Raw genomic sequence first — 16,977 nt, 5'->3', positions numbered from 1 at the left:
AGGAAAACTTTTTCCCCTCCTCTATCTTTTCCTCCCTTTTAAAGAACTACAGTAAAAGTGGTAAGTAGCATCTCTATAGGGAGTGTATGTGGTGTGAAACTACGTATCTGGAAAACCATAATTTAAAATTAAGAAATTTATTTACTGCTAAATATGAGGTTATTCTAAACGAGCTTATACTTTTTGATGATTTTCATAATTGATCTTAAACATTTATTAGTCACTACTTTTTCTACACAGAATTCATATTAAGCATTCCTCCTAAGTTAGTGCATTTTGTACATGAGGTTACAGTTGGATTGTTGAGTACAACAGAGGCACAGAGTGAGGAGATCAAAATAAGGCAGAAGAGGATTCAGGGAGAGAAATTGAGAGGAGGCATTCAGCTTGTACCTAGAAGTGTTTTTAAAGTGGTAGAAAGTAGAAGAAAGGGGATGGGGCTTATACACATTTATGTATACACAAAACTTTACACATAATTTCAAGGAGTTTGCAGATTTCTAAATATTATATATGTACTGCAGGTTTAGCACTATATTGCAATGGTGACTAGACTGTTATTTCCGTTAGAGTTTGGTTATACTTTTGATGAAGAAACATTTTTAAAAATATCCCTAGGTACTTTTTGACTCTTACTTGACTGAGTTTTGAAATCCAAAAAGAAAAAAAAAAAAACTAGTTACTATTGGAGCTGATGATGAGGTTTGTAGATCCATTAATGCAATTGGCAATGGTCACTAGTTTCTGGTTGTATAATTTACTGCATTTTTTGAGTGTGAGAGAAATATTGAGGATGCAGAATGCTTAAGAGGTTTTAGAAAAATTATTTATCAAAGAACACTACTTTTCCTAGTGCATTAGCTATTGTAATTATACATTGGTACAATCTGTTCACATAGAATTGGATTTGATTTAAATGGAGGTGGGGGGAAGAGACTGGACATTTTCAATATTTATTGATACACATAGTCCATTAAGGTAAATTATAGGGCAAATTTCACTGTGACAGGAACATTTGGGTTGATGTAGTTAATAATCAGTCAACATTACCATTAGACCCTTTATTTATAAAAATTTATTATCAACAATTAGGAAAAATGCTCACAAATGGAATTCAGCCTTAGCTTACTTACTGTGGAATAGCTGACCTCAAAAATCTTTGGCTCTTTACTTTTAATAAAATGACTCCAAATTTCTTTTTTGAAACAACGCACGTTCCCCCACATAGCATATAGCCACTAACCACATGTAAAATGTGGTAGAATGATTGCAGTTGTCATTAGAGGGTAGCAGTGACTGTGTACTACTGTTTTCGAAAAAGACTGCTGGGATGGTGAGAGCTAAGCTAGTTTTTAGAGGATAGTTTTATTAATTAGCTTTAAAAGGTGGTCTCCATAGGTTCATAAACATAATACCTTACATCTAGGGAAAACTAAAATGAAACTTTTGAAAGCAGCAAGAACTGAATAAAGTTTATTGAGAGTAAATATGATAATATACATAAAATGTCTCAGCATATGTTTGATATAGGTGTTCTGTGCTGGATAGGTAGAAAAATAAAGTCGTTTTTCTTAAAATTACCCTTATCTCTGAAATTCATTTGTCTTGAAACCAGTCCAGAATTTGTTAGATTGTTGGGAATGGCTTCTAGGAGACTTAAAACAGCTATTTTGTCTAAGTCTGCTTTGTACTATTGTAGATACTACCCTGTGGTTATATTTCTAATAAAATTCTTTGTTCCTCCCACCTCCCACCCCAGCCTTCCCAAGTGTGAATTCCTTTAGGTCAAGTCTGCATCCTTTTCATCTTTGAATCTCTAATTCCTACATAGTGCTTCTTATATGCCCTATAGAGCATAATAAACTGTGTAATAACATAGTGGGTAAAACACCACAACAGCAATCCTTTTATTATGCTTACAGATTCTGTAGGTCAGGACTTTGAAAAGCCAAGGGCAGCTCTTATCTGCTCTACCATGTCTGGAGCCTCAGCTAGGATGATTCAATGTCTGGAAGTAACTCTAATTCAGTGTCTGTGAGTAACTCTAAAGGCCGAGACTAGAACAGCTGAAGCTGGAGGATCCAGTTCCTAGATGGCTTCTTCTTCAGTAATACATCTAGTTTCTAAGCTAGAATGGCTGGTGGACAAGCTTAGCTGGAACTGTTGACCTGAGTGCTGCCTGTGGCCCCTCGAACAGGGTATTCTCAGGGTCATTGGACTTCCTACATCGCATTTCAGGGCTCTAAAAGTGAGTATTCCCAGCAAACAAGGCAGAAGCTTTATGGCCTTTTATTACCAAACCTTATAGCCACATAGTGTCATGTCTGCTGTGCTCTATTGGTCAAATAGTCACAAGATCTCTCAGAATCAAGAAGTGTCAAAGAATTTGTGGCCGTGTTTTAAAAATTATACGTTTTCCAGCAAACAGTGGAATAGCCAAAGCAAGACAAAGATAGAGATGGGGGGTGGGGGAGGATTGGGAGGAGGAAGAAAATTAAAGGTTGTGAGGTGTTCTTAATATCTTAGTAATTATTGGCTCCAGTGCTGCTAAGTTAGATAGATTGGTGTTCTCTTCCAAAATGAAAATGAGGGCATATTCTGTAAGTACTTTGTTTACACTGTTGCTTATATTCTAATTTTCTTTTTTAGTCACCAATTCCTAACTGCCCCCCGGCCTGACCTCATTCTTTTTTCTTCTATGAGAATTCAATACATAACATTTTGGATAAGATCTAGTGCATGTGTGCTTGCTCCATTATACCCTGTCCATTTACATTTGAAGAGGAAGATAATTGTATTTGAAATCCCAAAGACCATTATAACAACTTCACATATTTTATAAGGAATGTACATTTTGTTGTGAGATTGTTTTCAGAGATTATCTCACCTCCGAGTGCCTTTAACCCCAAGGACAAAGATCCTGGACCTTAACTAGTGGTCCTACCCACATGATACTCTGGTAGTAGACAAACTTGGAGACTGACTAGCTTCATATTCAGCCATAATCTCCCCCTCTTTTACTTTCATTCATTACCTTGTACCCACACACTTGCTATTAAATTTGAAGGATGAGTTCCTGGAAATGGGAGCCCTAACTGAATACAAGCAGTGCAAGTTGTCACAATCAGATGATGATCATTCTCCTGTTCTTTTAGAAATTCCTAAGCTACGATGACGTCTGTAGTTCCTTATAGTTATAATGCCAAAGGATGTACCCAAGCCTTAATTGTGGCCTTTACCCTCAACCATTTCCTTGAAGGCATCTTGTGATGCTGTAAAACTTAAATTTTAACATCCAGCATGAAAATTTTTCTTTTTTGTGTGTGTGTTAACTTCAGGACTATAACTTGTTGGTCATAATGTTGATGCTTATAGGTGAAGCTGATGCTTATGGATTAGCACTGATGCTTATGGGTGGCTCTGCCCATGCTCACTTTTATTAGATGAGAGCATAAGATAACACTCAAGCATTGGAAAAATGTATAGATATAGATATACAAATGTATAGATATAATTATATATCTATATATGTGTAGTATGTTGTAATGAGTAATTATAGATTTGTATATGTACGCAGTCACACTGCACATACTCATCAGGTTGGGTTTTTTAAATGAAAATGTTTCAGAGACAACTAGCATTGTAACATTAGCATGGTGCATTTAAAGAGGATGTTTAAATGTATAAATGTATTAGGCAATCCTTATAAGCATTAGATTATCTGGGAACAAACCATGAGGAATATATATGTTGGGTATATAAGTTGGTTTTCTCTCATTTCCAGCTACCTTAAAGACTTTACATGTGGCTCTAACTTTTTGAGATGGCATGATCCTCCACGACCTGTTCCTTATAAATACTATAGTTACATTATACAAATGTATAGTTACATTGTTCCTTATCAATACTACAGTTCCTTATCAATACTATAGTTACTGGCTCTTGACTAAAGATAATACCATCTACTAGTAATACCACACTGTTTGTGAATCCCTTCATGTACCGTGCAATTTCATGTCCCTATGCTTTACTCATATTATTTTAACTTTCTGCAACTCTATTATTTTAACTTTCTGCAACTATATTATTTTTTCAATTAACTAATATGACTTCTGTAACAGGTAATGGCATGTCTTCTCCAGGAGGTCTTCTTCGAATCCTGTTTTTTACTCTTTACATACCTCTGTCTCAGCACTTAACTGTATGTTCTTTGAAAGGAAGGACTATATTTGATAGCATCTAATACAATGCCTCATGTAATTAACAGACATTGACATGTTCATTAAGATGGTTTAAACTATTAGATAGAATGATTCCTGAGTCTGATTGTACTCTTCGACTCTAGGTCTAGATTTCCAAAAACGTTTTCGATAGTGTTACTTCAATTTTCTGTTTTCATATCAAATTATATCCCCCTGTTATAATTAACTATCCCTCGTAACTTTCAGTTTTTCTCCCCCAAAATTTGGCAATGACAGGCTGCTCTTTCCTTTCCCTCACAAAATGCGAAATAATTAGTGTTGGCTTTTTCCTTCATAAAGTAACTCAAAATGCACATTAGCTCTTACCTGGATGTTTACAGAAGCTTCTTAATTAGTCTCTTTTATCTTTAGTCAGTTCTTATTCTGACCCATTCTATTTGCCATTACCTGATTAATCTTTCCCAAAGCACTTTTTTCATTATATCACCCTCCAGTTCAAAATCCTTCAGTGTCTTCTTACCACTTTAAGAATGAAGTCTTGATTTTTCTTTTAACAGGATTAACCATTTTTGTATCTCTAGCATCAGACATAGTGACTAGCACTGAGTAACTTCTGAAGTGAATGAAGAAAACATATGACTGAACAAATGGAACACCATTTCTATTCTTAAATTTATTGCCTTCCAATGCTACTATAAAAATTCTCTATTATAATCAAAGTGGTTACTTTTTTTTCATTCTTCAAACACCTTGTTCTTTTATATATTCCTTTTAAGATGTAAATTATATTACACTTCTGCTTTTGTGGCTTGTTATCCACTTTGATTTTATCCAAAGTCCTTACATGGCTTACAAGATCTTACATGATCTGGAACCCTGCCACCTCTCCAATTCATCTGCTGTTCATCTGTCACCCATTGTATTTCAGCCACCTTGGACTCCTGGTTGTTGTTCCTTGAGTCTGTGAAACTGTGCCAGGCCCAGCACCTTTGCACTTTTTCTTCTCACTGGAATATTCTTCCCCATATACCTGTGTGTTTCCCTTCCTTACTTATTTAGTTCTTTGCTCAAATGTCACCTTAAAAGGTGTTTCCTGATCATTGTACAAGTACAATGTTCTTGTACAAAGTTCTAGCAATCATCATCCCCATACTATTATTTCTTTTTTATACATAAAGCTCACCACAGGTTGAGGTATTACATGTTTGTATGTTTAATTATCTGTCTCTCATTAGAATATTAGTTCCAGAGGGCAGAGACTTTGTCTGTTTGCTAGTTTTGTACCCTACTGCTTAGAACGTATGCTGTATGTGTTGAATTAGAGAGTAAGTGATTTGATTTTATATACCTTTGTGTTTTTACTTTCCTCCTTTTCACCTAAACACTCCTTACCTATCCTTTGACAATCTCTTCCACGCCCATTTTCTTGTGCTTCCCCCCAAAGGTTTTTCTCCTCTGAGTTGGTAAAACAATCTTATACTTTGTTTCGCACTTATACCTATAGAGTAAAGGAGTAGTTTTCAGTCCTCCTCCATGACGGGATTATGGATGATCTTGTTACTTAGTCTGTGAACTGCTAGTTGCATGGCCATTTCCTTATCTGTTGCAGGAATTAAATAGGGCCTATTCAATAAATGAAATAATTATTGATCAGAAAATCAAAGATTGTTTATTGAAAATATATATGCCAGATCTATTCTGAGTGTTTGGCCTTTATTAATTTAATTCTGTAGATACTATTATTACCCCCTTTTTTTTAGATGAGGAAAGCCAGGAAAGTGACTACCCACAGCATGGTCCACCATGGGATAGCAGCATCTGTCTGATAGAAATGTAGACCCTCGGCCAGGCATGGTGGCTCACACCTAGAATCCCAGCACTTTGGGAGGCTGAGGTGGGCAGATCTCGAGGTCAAGATATGAAGACCATCGTGGCCAACATGATGAAACCCCGTCTTTACTAAAAATACAAAAATTAGCGGGGCTTGGTGGCATGCACCTGTAGTTCCAGCTACTCGGAAGGCTGAGGCAGGAGAATTGCTTGAACCCGGGAGGTGGAGGTTGCAGTGAGCTGAGATGGCACCACTGCACTCCAGCCTGGCACCAGAGCGAGACTCTGTCTCAAAAATAAACAAATGAGGCCGGGCATGGTGGCTCACGCCTGTAATCCCGCACTTTGGGAGGCCAAGGTGGGCAGATCACGAGGTCAGGAGATGGAGACTATCCTGGCTAACACGGTGAAACCCCGTCTCTACTAAAAATACAAAAACATTAGCTGGGCATGGTGGCAGGCGCCTGTAGTCCCAGCTACTCGGGAAGCTGAGGCAGGAGAATGGTGTGAACCCAGGAGGCAGAGCTTGCAGTGAGCCGAGATCGTGCCACTGCACTCCAGCCTGGGTGACAGAGCGAGACTCCGTCTCAAAAAATAAATAAATAAACAAATGAAATGTAGACCCTCAGACCAACTGCATCAGGAATTAAAAACAAATAGTAAATATTATGATTAGGCCCAATGCTGAAGATGCAGAAAGATCTTTAGTGAGGCCAAGACATTAGTATTTGTAGAAAGATGTACAGATGATTTTGGTGGTAGTCAACATTGAGAACTACTTACAATAATAACAAGGAAGTGGATCCTTGTTACTACTGTGTTATAAAATACAGTGAAACGTAACTGAAAAACTTAAGTAATTTTATACTCATAATCATCTACAAAGTCAAGACTAATGAAAATATGAGGGTAAATTCTAAAAATGATGACTTTTTACTGTTATGTTTTCATACCAGTGCTAGTTTCCGTTTTTGGTACATGGGCAAGCAACTTCATTTTAGGCACTTCACCCCCGTTATTGTATATAAGACAGCATTATTATAGGCATGCTTGGTTTGCTAGGTTCATCACTGGATTCCTGATTTGTTCTTTCCCAGTCTTGCAAATTAACTCAATTTTGGGGCATAGGAAAATTTTAAATTATCATACGTCGTTGACCTTTGGAATCCCTATAGAGCCTGGCACTTCCCAGAAGTATTAAACTTTTAATGTGTATGCATCTGGTATATCACCTGGGATTGGCTGTTATACTACTTTATAACTACCTTTATTAAGAACTTACATAAGAATGAGTGAATACAGCAATGTGATATTTGGAGCATGTATTATTTATTTGTGTAGTAAAATGATATTTGAGGCAGCCGTAGCATAGTGATTATGAATTGGGGCATTGAAGCTAGACTGTTTGGGTTCAAATCCTGGCTCTACTGCTTACTAACAGCATGACCCAAGCAAATCACTTATCCTTTCTGTACTGTGATTCCTTGTCTATAAAATGAGGACAATAAAGTACCTACAGATTAAATTAGTTATTAAAGGCCAAACACTCAGAATAGGGCTAGTACATATATTATCATTAAACAGTTTTTAATTCTCTGGCCAACGATAATACTCTTTATTGAATATGTCTTATTTAATTCTTGCAGCAGATGAGGAAATGACCATCCAACTGCTAATTGGCAAAATAGGATGTATATTTTAGTATGTCTGTCTCCAAAGCTTATATCTTTCTAGTGATGCTCGAATGCCTCTAAGAACATGTTTATTAGGATTTAGAAGCAGTAGTGCATATTGTCTTGCCTTACAGTCTATGAAAGCGCATATTATTTTCCTTGTCTACAAAGTACTTTTACCTAAATGCTGTGACTTTAATGCTTTAGCAGCTCCATAGAGGATAGTAGGGCATTATTTCCATTTAACAGATGAAAAACTGAGGCTTAGTAGTTTTCCAGAGTCACAAGTTGATCTTTTCTGTCTTAGACAAGAGCTCATTTGAAGAATTCTCCTTGCATCTCAAGGAGCCCTTATTTTTCTCTGTAATTATATGTGACGGTAAGCATCATTGCCACTGCTGTGCTTTATCATCAAAACAGTCAACAAACTCTTTACTTTGATTTCACATATTCATTCATTAATCCATCCATCCATCCATCCATCCATCCATCCACCACCTACTCACCCCCTCCTCCACATATGCACAGACACACAGATGTACTGGGGCATCTGTTACATGGGGGCATTGCAAAGTATGCTTGAATTGCTACTTGCCAGCCTGGTTTCTCCCTGATAATTGGGGCATGCATAGGATTGGGGCTCAGGATTGAAACTACCATTATCTCAAATTGAGGCTTTGTAAAAGTCTCTTCATACCTAGAAGCTGTTTGTTGTTTTTTCTCAATTTTTTGAAGACAAGATTGGATTAGATGATTTTTTGGGTAACTTCCACTGTTTAAATTTCAGGGTTTTTTTGTTTTTTGTTTTTCTGATAATGCCATTACCTTAGTTATGTTATATTCTTCCTGGATAATAAGGCAGAGTAAGCCCTGTTTCACAGATACAAGCAAGTATGACAAGAGGATTCAGTGTCTAAGGTTTTTTAGTGAGTTTAGCTGAAGCTAAAAATGGTTATAGAGTGTCCTGATTCCCATTTAGTTTTCCATCAGATCAATAAGATACTTGGAATAATTACTCATAGTGGTTTGGAACAACTTTTTGACTTAAAATTTTCCATTATATTTTTCACTAATAAAGATTTTTTTAAAGTTACCATGTTTGCAGTAGAGTTAAAAGAAGAATTCAATTATTGCTGTTAATCCTTACTGGTCATATTTATTATATTATGCTTTTTCCATGTGATGAAAGTCCATCAATAGACAATTTTAATTTTCCTTACACTTTGAGGCATCATGTATTAGAAATAATTAATATACAAGTGTGAATACCAGGAAAGTGATATATAGGATGTCATACCTTATTCTACAACAGTTACAGGAGAAACAATGGTATGCCAAGATTGGAAGCGAAAATTATAAGCAGTGGTCCAGTAAGTGTTCCCAGAAGCCTGCCTAAGTTACTAGGGAGGAGCAGAAACTGAGAGACCAGACTAGCAGGTAGAAGTTTCAGGTACAGGGTTCCATGCCTCTCATATGATAGATGCCTCAATAGATTTGTATGTCTGTGGGGGATAAGGTATCTGTGGGAGTAGAGAGGTGGGGGCAAAATGGATAAATAAAGATGAAATCAAAGCAAGAAGTAGCAGACAGATAAAAACAGGAAATCTTGGAAAGTGGAGCAAAAGAGCAGTCAGATGACAGAATCAGGAAAATACTTGAAGATAATGAGGAAAGCTAAAGGAGGCAGGATAACTGAGCTAAAATAGAAATGTAGGAACACCTGGATAATTGGTATGTGAAAGTGTGGGTGTTTATATAGTGTAATGATAGGCTTCTAAAAACTTTCCAGAATGTTATTTCCTGTGGTCGTCACAATAACCCTGTTAGGTGGATATAGCAACAATTGTTCCTATTCTTGACTCTAAAGAAAACAGCGAGTTGGGAGGTTACTTGTTTTTCCAAAGCCACACAGCTCTGGATAGCTATACTAATAACCATGTTTATTACCCAGCATAGTTACTCCTTTTGTCTCAATTTTCTCATATATAAGATTTGAATAATAATTATGTCTACCTCATAGGATGAGAAACAATGCTTATAAAACACTTTGCATGGTGCTGGCCTCATAGTAAATACCAATAAATGCTGGATGTTGCTGTTATTTCCACCATGAGAGCTGCAATTTGAATAACTTGACATTCAGCAATTTATTTTCTACTATACTGTATTGTATCTTTTATAACATAAGAGGGCTGGTTACATGTGTGTATTTCCTTATCTGATCTTATATTTTCAAACTGATCTTAACGTGATATCTGTCTTTACTCAAGTAAAACAATTGCCAAGTGTTGGGAGATCCTACATCCTTGTGTTATGTCTTTTAGTTTCTGACCAGAAATCACATATTTTTCATTTTATGCAAAAAATCAACTTTCATATTTCTACTCTTTGTGTTGAAGAAGGTAAATAATGCGTCATAAAACAGCCATCACCTAGAACTATATTACATTCTTTATAATATTTTATGTATGTTTTGTGTTTTCTTTTACATTGTTACCTCTAGTGACAGAGCTTCTTCTTTACATTTTTGTAAATATACCTTCAGCAGATATGCAGTGGTCACATCTAATATAATTTATTTTTCAGTAGTCTGTATAATTAGTTTTCTGGTCCAAACATGTGATTTTAAAAAATTACCGGTGACTGCAAGGGATATTTCTAGCTATTTGGCTATAGTGCAAAAATTTGGTTCTTCCTTCAGACTTCTATTGCAGTACACCCTTGGGATTTCCTGTATTTGTCACTCACTGATTTCTTTATGCTTAAATAAATTATTACTATAAAGTCTTAAACAACTTGGTTCTGGTTTAAAATAGCAGGTAATCATTTCTTCTTATCCAGACTGGAAAAGCTTGAACATTCAAACTATTGAGCAAAAAGCATTTTGCGTATTCCAGGGGATATTAGCTTCTTTTCAAATCCAAAAACATTTGAAAATGTGGGTGCACATTTCCAAAACAAGCATGGTTTGGGGTCAGTGTCTTACCCTTAGTTGAAACTTGTCTTTGCTGTTTTAACTCAACCTTGGAGGATGTAATCTATAGCTTTAAAATTTTTTACCTCACAATGGTTTTATTTTATTTTTTTATTTTATTTTATTTATTTTATTTATTTATTTTTTTTTTTTTGGAGACAGAGTCTCGCTGTTGCCCAGGCTGCAGTGCAGTGGTGCAATCTCAGCTCACTGCAACCTCTGCCTCAAGCAATCCTCCAGCCTCAGCCTCCCAAGAAGCTAGGACTACAGGCACATGTCACCATGCCCGGCTAGTTTTTTGTATTTTTAAGTAGAGATGGGGTTTCACCATGTTGCCCAGGCTGGTCTTGAAATCCTGAGCTCAGGCAATCCACCCACCTCAGCCTCCCAAAATGCTGGGATTACAGGTATAAGCCACCACACTTGGCATTTTTTTTTTTTAAACCTAATGGATTCAGAACTTTCAATCCTATCCCCACATTAGCTGCTAGTTATACTCCCTGGTACCTCAACATTTGTTCTGGAGAGGTCAAAGGTGGTTCACATTTGTTGGCCTTTCTCATTATTGCCTTGAATACATGTTTTCTAGCATCTCTTCTTAAAGTCTTTCCTAATGTTAGAATTCTGATGTTGCTCCTGGCCCTTCAAAAGACACAGCTACATGTGGCTTTTCCAGCACCTTTTCTTAAGCTTTCTGAAATTCCTTTATTTATTTATTTATTATTATTATTTTTTTTTTTTTTGAGAAAGTCTTGCTCTGTCAGCCAAGTTGGAGTGCAGTGGCACAATCTCGGCTCACTGCAACCTCCCACCTCCTGGGTTCAGGCAATTCTCCTACCTCAGCCTCCTGAGTAGCTGGGATTACAAGCGTGTACCATCATGCCCGGCTAATTTTTTTGTATTTTTATTAGGGATGGGGTTTCACCATGTTGGTCAGGTTGGTCTTGAACTCCTGGCCTCAAGTGATCCACCCTCCCTGACCTCCCAAAGTGCTGGGATGAAATTTCTTTAACCTAAGTAGAAAAAGAAGATAATTTGTCAATGTTTAATTCACTTAAAACTCATGTGTGTGTAGGTGCATAAGGGTGCATGTCTTAGTGTGTAAAAAGAAAAGTGGGCTTTAGAGTCAGATTTAAGTTCAGATGATGAGGCCAGCCCTTTCTAGCCATGTGACCTTTGGGCATATTTAGCTTTCCTCCCGTTAGCTTCATCATCTATAAAGAGGATTAATGATACCTATCTCATAGAGATGTTCCGATTTTAAAAGATTTTAATTAATTTAAAGAATTTCTAGCACATACATAGAGGTCAATCAGAAATGTTACTCCTTCCTAGGGAATAGGTTTTAGTTAGTAAATAAAATGGCTTTTTTATAAATGGTGAGCAAAATCCATCTTACTTAAGTACCATAAGTTATTTATTGTCTTTTGAAACCAATATACTTTGAAAAAGCTATAAAGGGCAGTAGAAATGGTGGTATTATTTTACATGGATTCCACTGTGTAGAAATGTACTCTGAACTTTGCTATGTTGATATAGGCAGTTGAGTTAGTTGCCAGATGGATTTTAGTGGTTTGTTATTTATCTCACTCTAAGATAAAGGAACTGAAATGGTTCTCTAGCCACTAGTTCAAGTTGAAAGCTTCTCAAGAAGTTTTTACAGAGAGGACATAGCAGATATTTGGTTAGCTTTTATGGGAATTGCTTACTGTATACTCTTTCCCCAGTCATTTGTTCGCTTGTTTTTTCAGTATTTCATGTAGTATTAAGTAACATCCCATAATTTTCCAGGAATTCCAATGTAAAGGGGCTCAAGGCCCTAATGTTATACAATTTATACTTAGAATTTTTACTCACTCTTGGGTAGTTAGGCGAAATATTCTAAGATGTGATCTTATAACCAGCTTGATCTTTTTGTGGGATTGCTTTAGATACACGTGCTAGTTCTGTGTTTTGTATAGTTCTTTCATGTATCCACTTCCCCTAAACTGTTTAAAAACATCAAACATCTTTTTTAAAGTACTTAATTATTTTTCTTAGTGGAATGCTATCTCTATTAAAGGAAGTCTTCTCCATCATTTCCGTTGGTTATTTTTTGCTGCTTTCTGTATAATTGAAAAAAAAAAAGCAAATGTAAATGTATCCATGCATTTATGTCTACTCAGTTGATCTGGCAGTAATATAAACAAAAACAGGAATAATAGCATGGTTGTACACTTAGTTTTAAATAATCATATTATCAGTGGGTGCACAACATAAATGCCTTCTGTTCCACATCACTAAGAAGATCTCTTATTTCCCTCTCTTTGGTAACCTCAATTTCCTGCACATGTTTCTATTAAGGTCTAGAGATATCTAAATTTTCGATTGAATTAATCAGCAAAGGTGAGTAAATGATTAATCAAAATTTGAGGCAGTATCGAATTATGTTTTATTATTTTATGAAGAGTAACTTGTTATTGTATATTATTGCCTACCAAGTGAGAATGATTATGAATCTTTTGGGACCAAAGTAGTAAGATTGTATCTAGCACAGTTTTATCTACTACACAAGGCCTGTGTCTTCTAAACAAGGAAAGTATTTTAATTTAAAATACCACACATAAGCCAGATATACTTACCTTCCTCTTGGTACATCCATGTCCTAAAGCCCTCAGGAGAAAAGGGTTTAAAAAATTGTTTTCATGTCTAGATTTTAAGTAAAAATCACTTGTCATGTGTGAGTTGCCAAATGCAGACCTTCATTCTGAAGCTGCCTCTTTCTCATTTGGATCTGACATATTAAAAAGCATATAATTAATGGTTGACATTAGTAATTAACATTAACTTTATGATGCTTAATATGCCATCATTCATCTATCAAACAACCAGAAATGCATAATGTCCTGGCATAAAGGTTTTAATTATATAAAATGTTTGTCATATGATATAAATGGAAAAAGCTCAAAATGTACTTTAAGAAGATTTTTGTAAGCATTTGTTAAGGGTGTTAGCTGTATTTTTATTTCTTTTTAGGAGTATGCATCAACAATTGTGTCAGGAACTTCAAAGGGACAATGTGGACCTATTTGTACAGTCTTCATTATCAGCTAAAGAGCGCCACCTTGCTGCAGTTGCCAGTGCACTGTGGAGACATTTCTTTTCATTTTTGAAGAGTCAGAGAATGTCACAGGTAGTGCCTTTCTCACAGCTTGCGGATGCAGCTGCAGGTCAGTATTAATTATTAATTTGCTAATTTCTCTTTTTGCAGACTCTTTGTCAGTATTTTCCTTTATTTTCTTAGTAACAAACTCTTGTATAGCAAACATTTTGTCAGCCAGAAAGATGAAACAAATTACATATTAATAAATTGGGATCCTTTGGCTTATGTATTACTAAAAATTAAATGATTATTTACTAAAAGTAAGATAATTTTCTATCCTGAAAATATTGAATGTACATAAGCTTTTCTTATGCATGTAATATTTTGGAAGGTAAACTAGCATTTGATTACGTGTGATTCAAGTAGTTTATTTTCAAATTGTATGAGCAGATATATAGGTATAAGATGAAGTTAATTTGTGTAAAGAGCAAAAGAAGATAAAATAAATACCACTACAACCCCAAGAGGATGAGATCAGAATGACATTGAATATATAGGATGTTATTGTTCTGACTTCTACTAGATTCTACTTTAAGTTGTAATTTTTACTTAATTTGATTATTAACCTAAAGACATGTCCTTAGGCTTTAGGGGACTCTGGATCTCATGAAATTATAGGCAAGAATTTGAATATATGTGCATATATGTCATTTCTAAGAAGAGGCCATTGTCTTCTCAAGGGGGTATTTTGCTCAAAGTGTGTTAAGAAGTATTGGAATAGACAGTGATTAGTATGGTAACTCCATGTACTTGAATGAAGTCCATTTAAAGGTATTTAATTTATTTTTAAATAATAGTTTTAAAAACCTAAGATTTAAACCAACATTTATCCTAGTGTGTGCGAGGAAAACTGAGCTTAAAGCACTGTGTAAAAGACTGAATGATTTAAATTTGAAAAGATTTTGAATTCTGATAACACTTCTATAATTAAGACTTTACGATGGTAGATTAAAGAATTGTGACAGGGCAACAATTTTCCAACTACTGTAATGTCTATGAAAATAAATATTGATATTCAACCAGTTTAAGCAGTCATTAGTAGATGATACAACTTGTGTACATGCATCATCCCAACTGCCAGTCAGTCAACAAAAATAATAATGCATCAGTTCAGTCAGTGCTGTCTTAGATGCTGAAGATAAATGGTATATAAATAGAAAGCAAAATGTGTGGACTTTGGCTTTGATTTGAAATAAAGACTTGATAGTTTAGGAGAGAATGATTTACTTCATTTGAAAAAAGTTACTGAATACCTAGTTTAATAGGCATTGGAGAGATACTAATGGAGAAGAAGGACAAGAATTCTTGTTCTCATGGAGCTCATAATCTAGTGTTGGGGCATAGGAAGACCACTAAATGAATAAATCGTGTAATGTGTGGTGATAAATGCTGTGGGAAAGAGTGGAATACAGGATAGGAATACAGAAGGTCAGAGGCAGTTGTAATTTTAAATGGAGTGGCCAGGAAGGCCCAAGTAAGTAATATTTGTGCAAAGAACTGAAGGAGATGAGAGACCATGCTTTGCAGAAGTCTGAAGGCAAGAACATGTCTGGTGTGTTTGAGAAACTATAGGGAAGCAGTAAAGGCTCATGTGGAATGAGAAAGGAAAGAGAACTAAGAGATGGATCAAGAGGTAATGGAGAGCTAGTTTGTGTTCTGCCTTGTAAATGGTTATAAAGACTTTTGCTTTTACTCTGAGATTGGAAGCTGTTGAAAAGTTTTGAGCAGAGGAGTGATAAGAGTCCTCTGGCTGCTAGGTTGAGGCTAGACTTATAGGAAGACTAGGCAAGGGGAAAAGCAGGAAGGCAGTTAGGGAACTATTGTAATAACCCAAAAATGAGCAGCTGTGGCTAGAGTGGTGGCAGTAGAGGTGGTGAGAAGTGGTCAGGTTTCCCATCTGAAGAAAGTATTTTCAAGGTAGAGCTGACAGAATTTGCTAAGTGGGTAAGATATGGTAAACAAATAAATAGAGAGGAATTAAGGGTAACTATAGCCATTTGCTGAGATAAGGAAGATGGAGGCAAGAACAGATTTTATGAGGGAAGACCAACATTTTTATTTTGGTAATTTTTTTAAAGATGTTCATTAAATCCAAGTAGACATGTTAAGTAGGCACTTGGATAATGATCCTAGAGTTCAGGAAGAGGTCCAAGCTAGAGATTTGAAGTTGGAAAGCATCCATATATAAATAATTCTTTAAAATCATGAAACTGGATGAGACACCCAGAGAGTAAGTATGGATGAAAAGAAAAGTTTGAGGACTGGGCCTTAGGGTATTCCTTTGTTCAGATTTGTAGGGTCAGGAGAAACGAGAAAAGAGACTGGAGAGGAATGAAGGTAAGTTAAGAAAAACCAGGGAAGTGTGGTGCCCTGGAGCCCAAGGAGAGGAAAGTGATCAACAGCTCAGTTTCTACAGATGGATCAAGTGAGATAAGGTCTGAGAATTAGTCATTGGATTTAATAAGAGGGAAGTCACTGGTGACCTGAAAGAGCAGTTTGTATGTAGTGGAGAGGCAAAGGCCTGATAGAAGATGATTCCAGAGAAAATGTGAAAAGAGGAATTGCAGACTGCAAATTTAGATTAATCTTTTTAAATATCACTGTTTAAGAGAAGTAGAAAAATGGGGATAGTAGCTAGAGGGGTCAAAGAGGAAGGTTTGTTTTTGTTTGGTTTTTAAATAACATGGGAGACATTTCAGTATATTTAAAATGCTGACAGGAATGCTCCAAAGTGAAGGAAAATTGCATGGTACAAACAAAGTCACTTTTGTTTTAGTGCCAAGAGAAAATAGGATCCTATAGAGAACTTGGCCTCAGTTCATCTCTAGTAGCAGAAGAGAAGGCAGAATAAGTGAGCCCAGATGAAGGCAACTGGGGTAAATGTGGTAGCAGCTTGTGATAGTTCTCTTCTGATTTTTCTTGTTTCTCTGTGAAGTATTAAGTCAGTCCATCAGCTGAAAATGAGGAAGGGGCAGAAGGTGCTGGCTGTTGATGAAGAGTGAAGAGAAGATATGCAATTGTACCCTGAGAGAATAAAAGGCTGAATGGACTAGGGAAATGTCGTAGGAATGCTGGCCAATTCTAAGAGCCTACTTGAAGTCTGTAGTCATAAATGTAAAGTGGTATCAGTCAGCATGGTTCTTCTTCAGCCATTTA

At 36.1% G+C, this 16,977-nt stretch overlaps 1 protein-coding gene across 6 annotated transcripts in view; it reads left to right on the top strand.

Moving 5' to 3' along the window:
- The window catches only part of MMS22L (MMS22 like, DNA repair protein), a 165,732-nt gene that overhangs the window by 83,032 nt on the left and 65,723 nt on the right, over positions 1 to 16,977 (top strand). For all 6 annotated transcript variants that reach the window (XM_058435413.1, XM_058435410.1, XM_058435414.1 and 3 more), the window contains one exon: positions 13,695 to 13,888. In XM_058435413.1, the coding sequence (XP_058291396.1) occupies positions 13,695 to 13,888 (194 nt within the window). The remainder of the gene's footprint in view (positions 1 to 13,694; positions 13,889 to 16,977) is intronic.

Source organism: Hylobates moloch, unplaced genomic scaffold (genome assembly GCF_009828535.3).
Source record: "Hylobates moloch isolate HMO894 unplaced genomic scaffold, HMol_V3 SCAFFOLD_2, whole genome shotgun sequence".
In the NCBI taxonomy this organism is placed as follows: domain Eukaryota; kingdom Metazoa; phylum Chordata; class Mammalia; order Primates; family Hylobatidae; genus Hylobates; species Hylobates moloch.
This window is presented reverse-complemented; position numbering and strand designations above follow the sequence as displayed.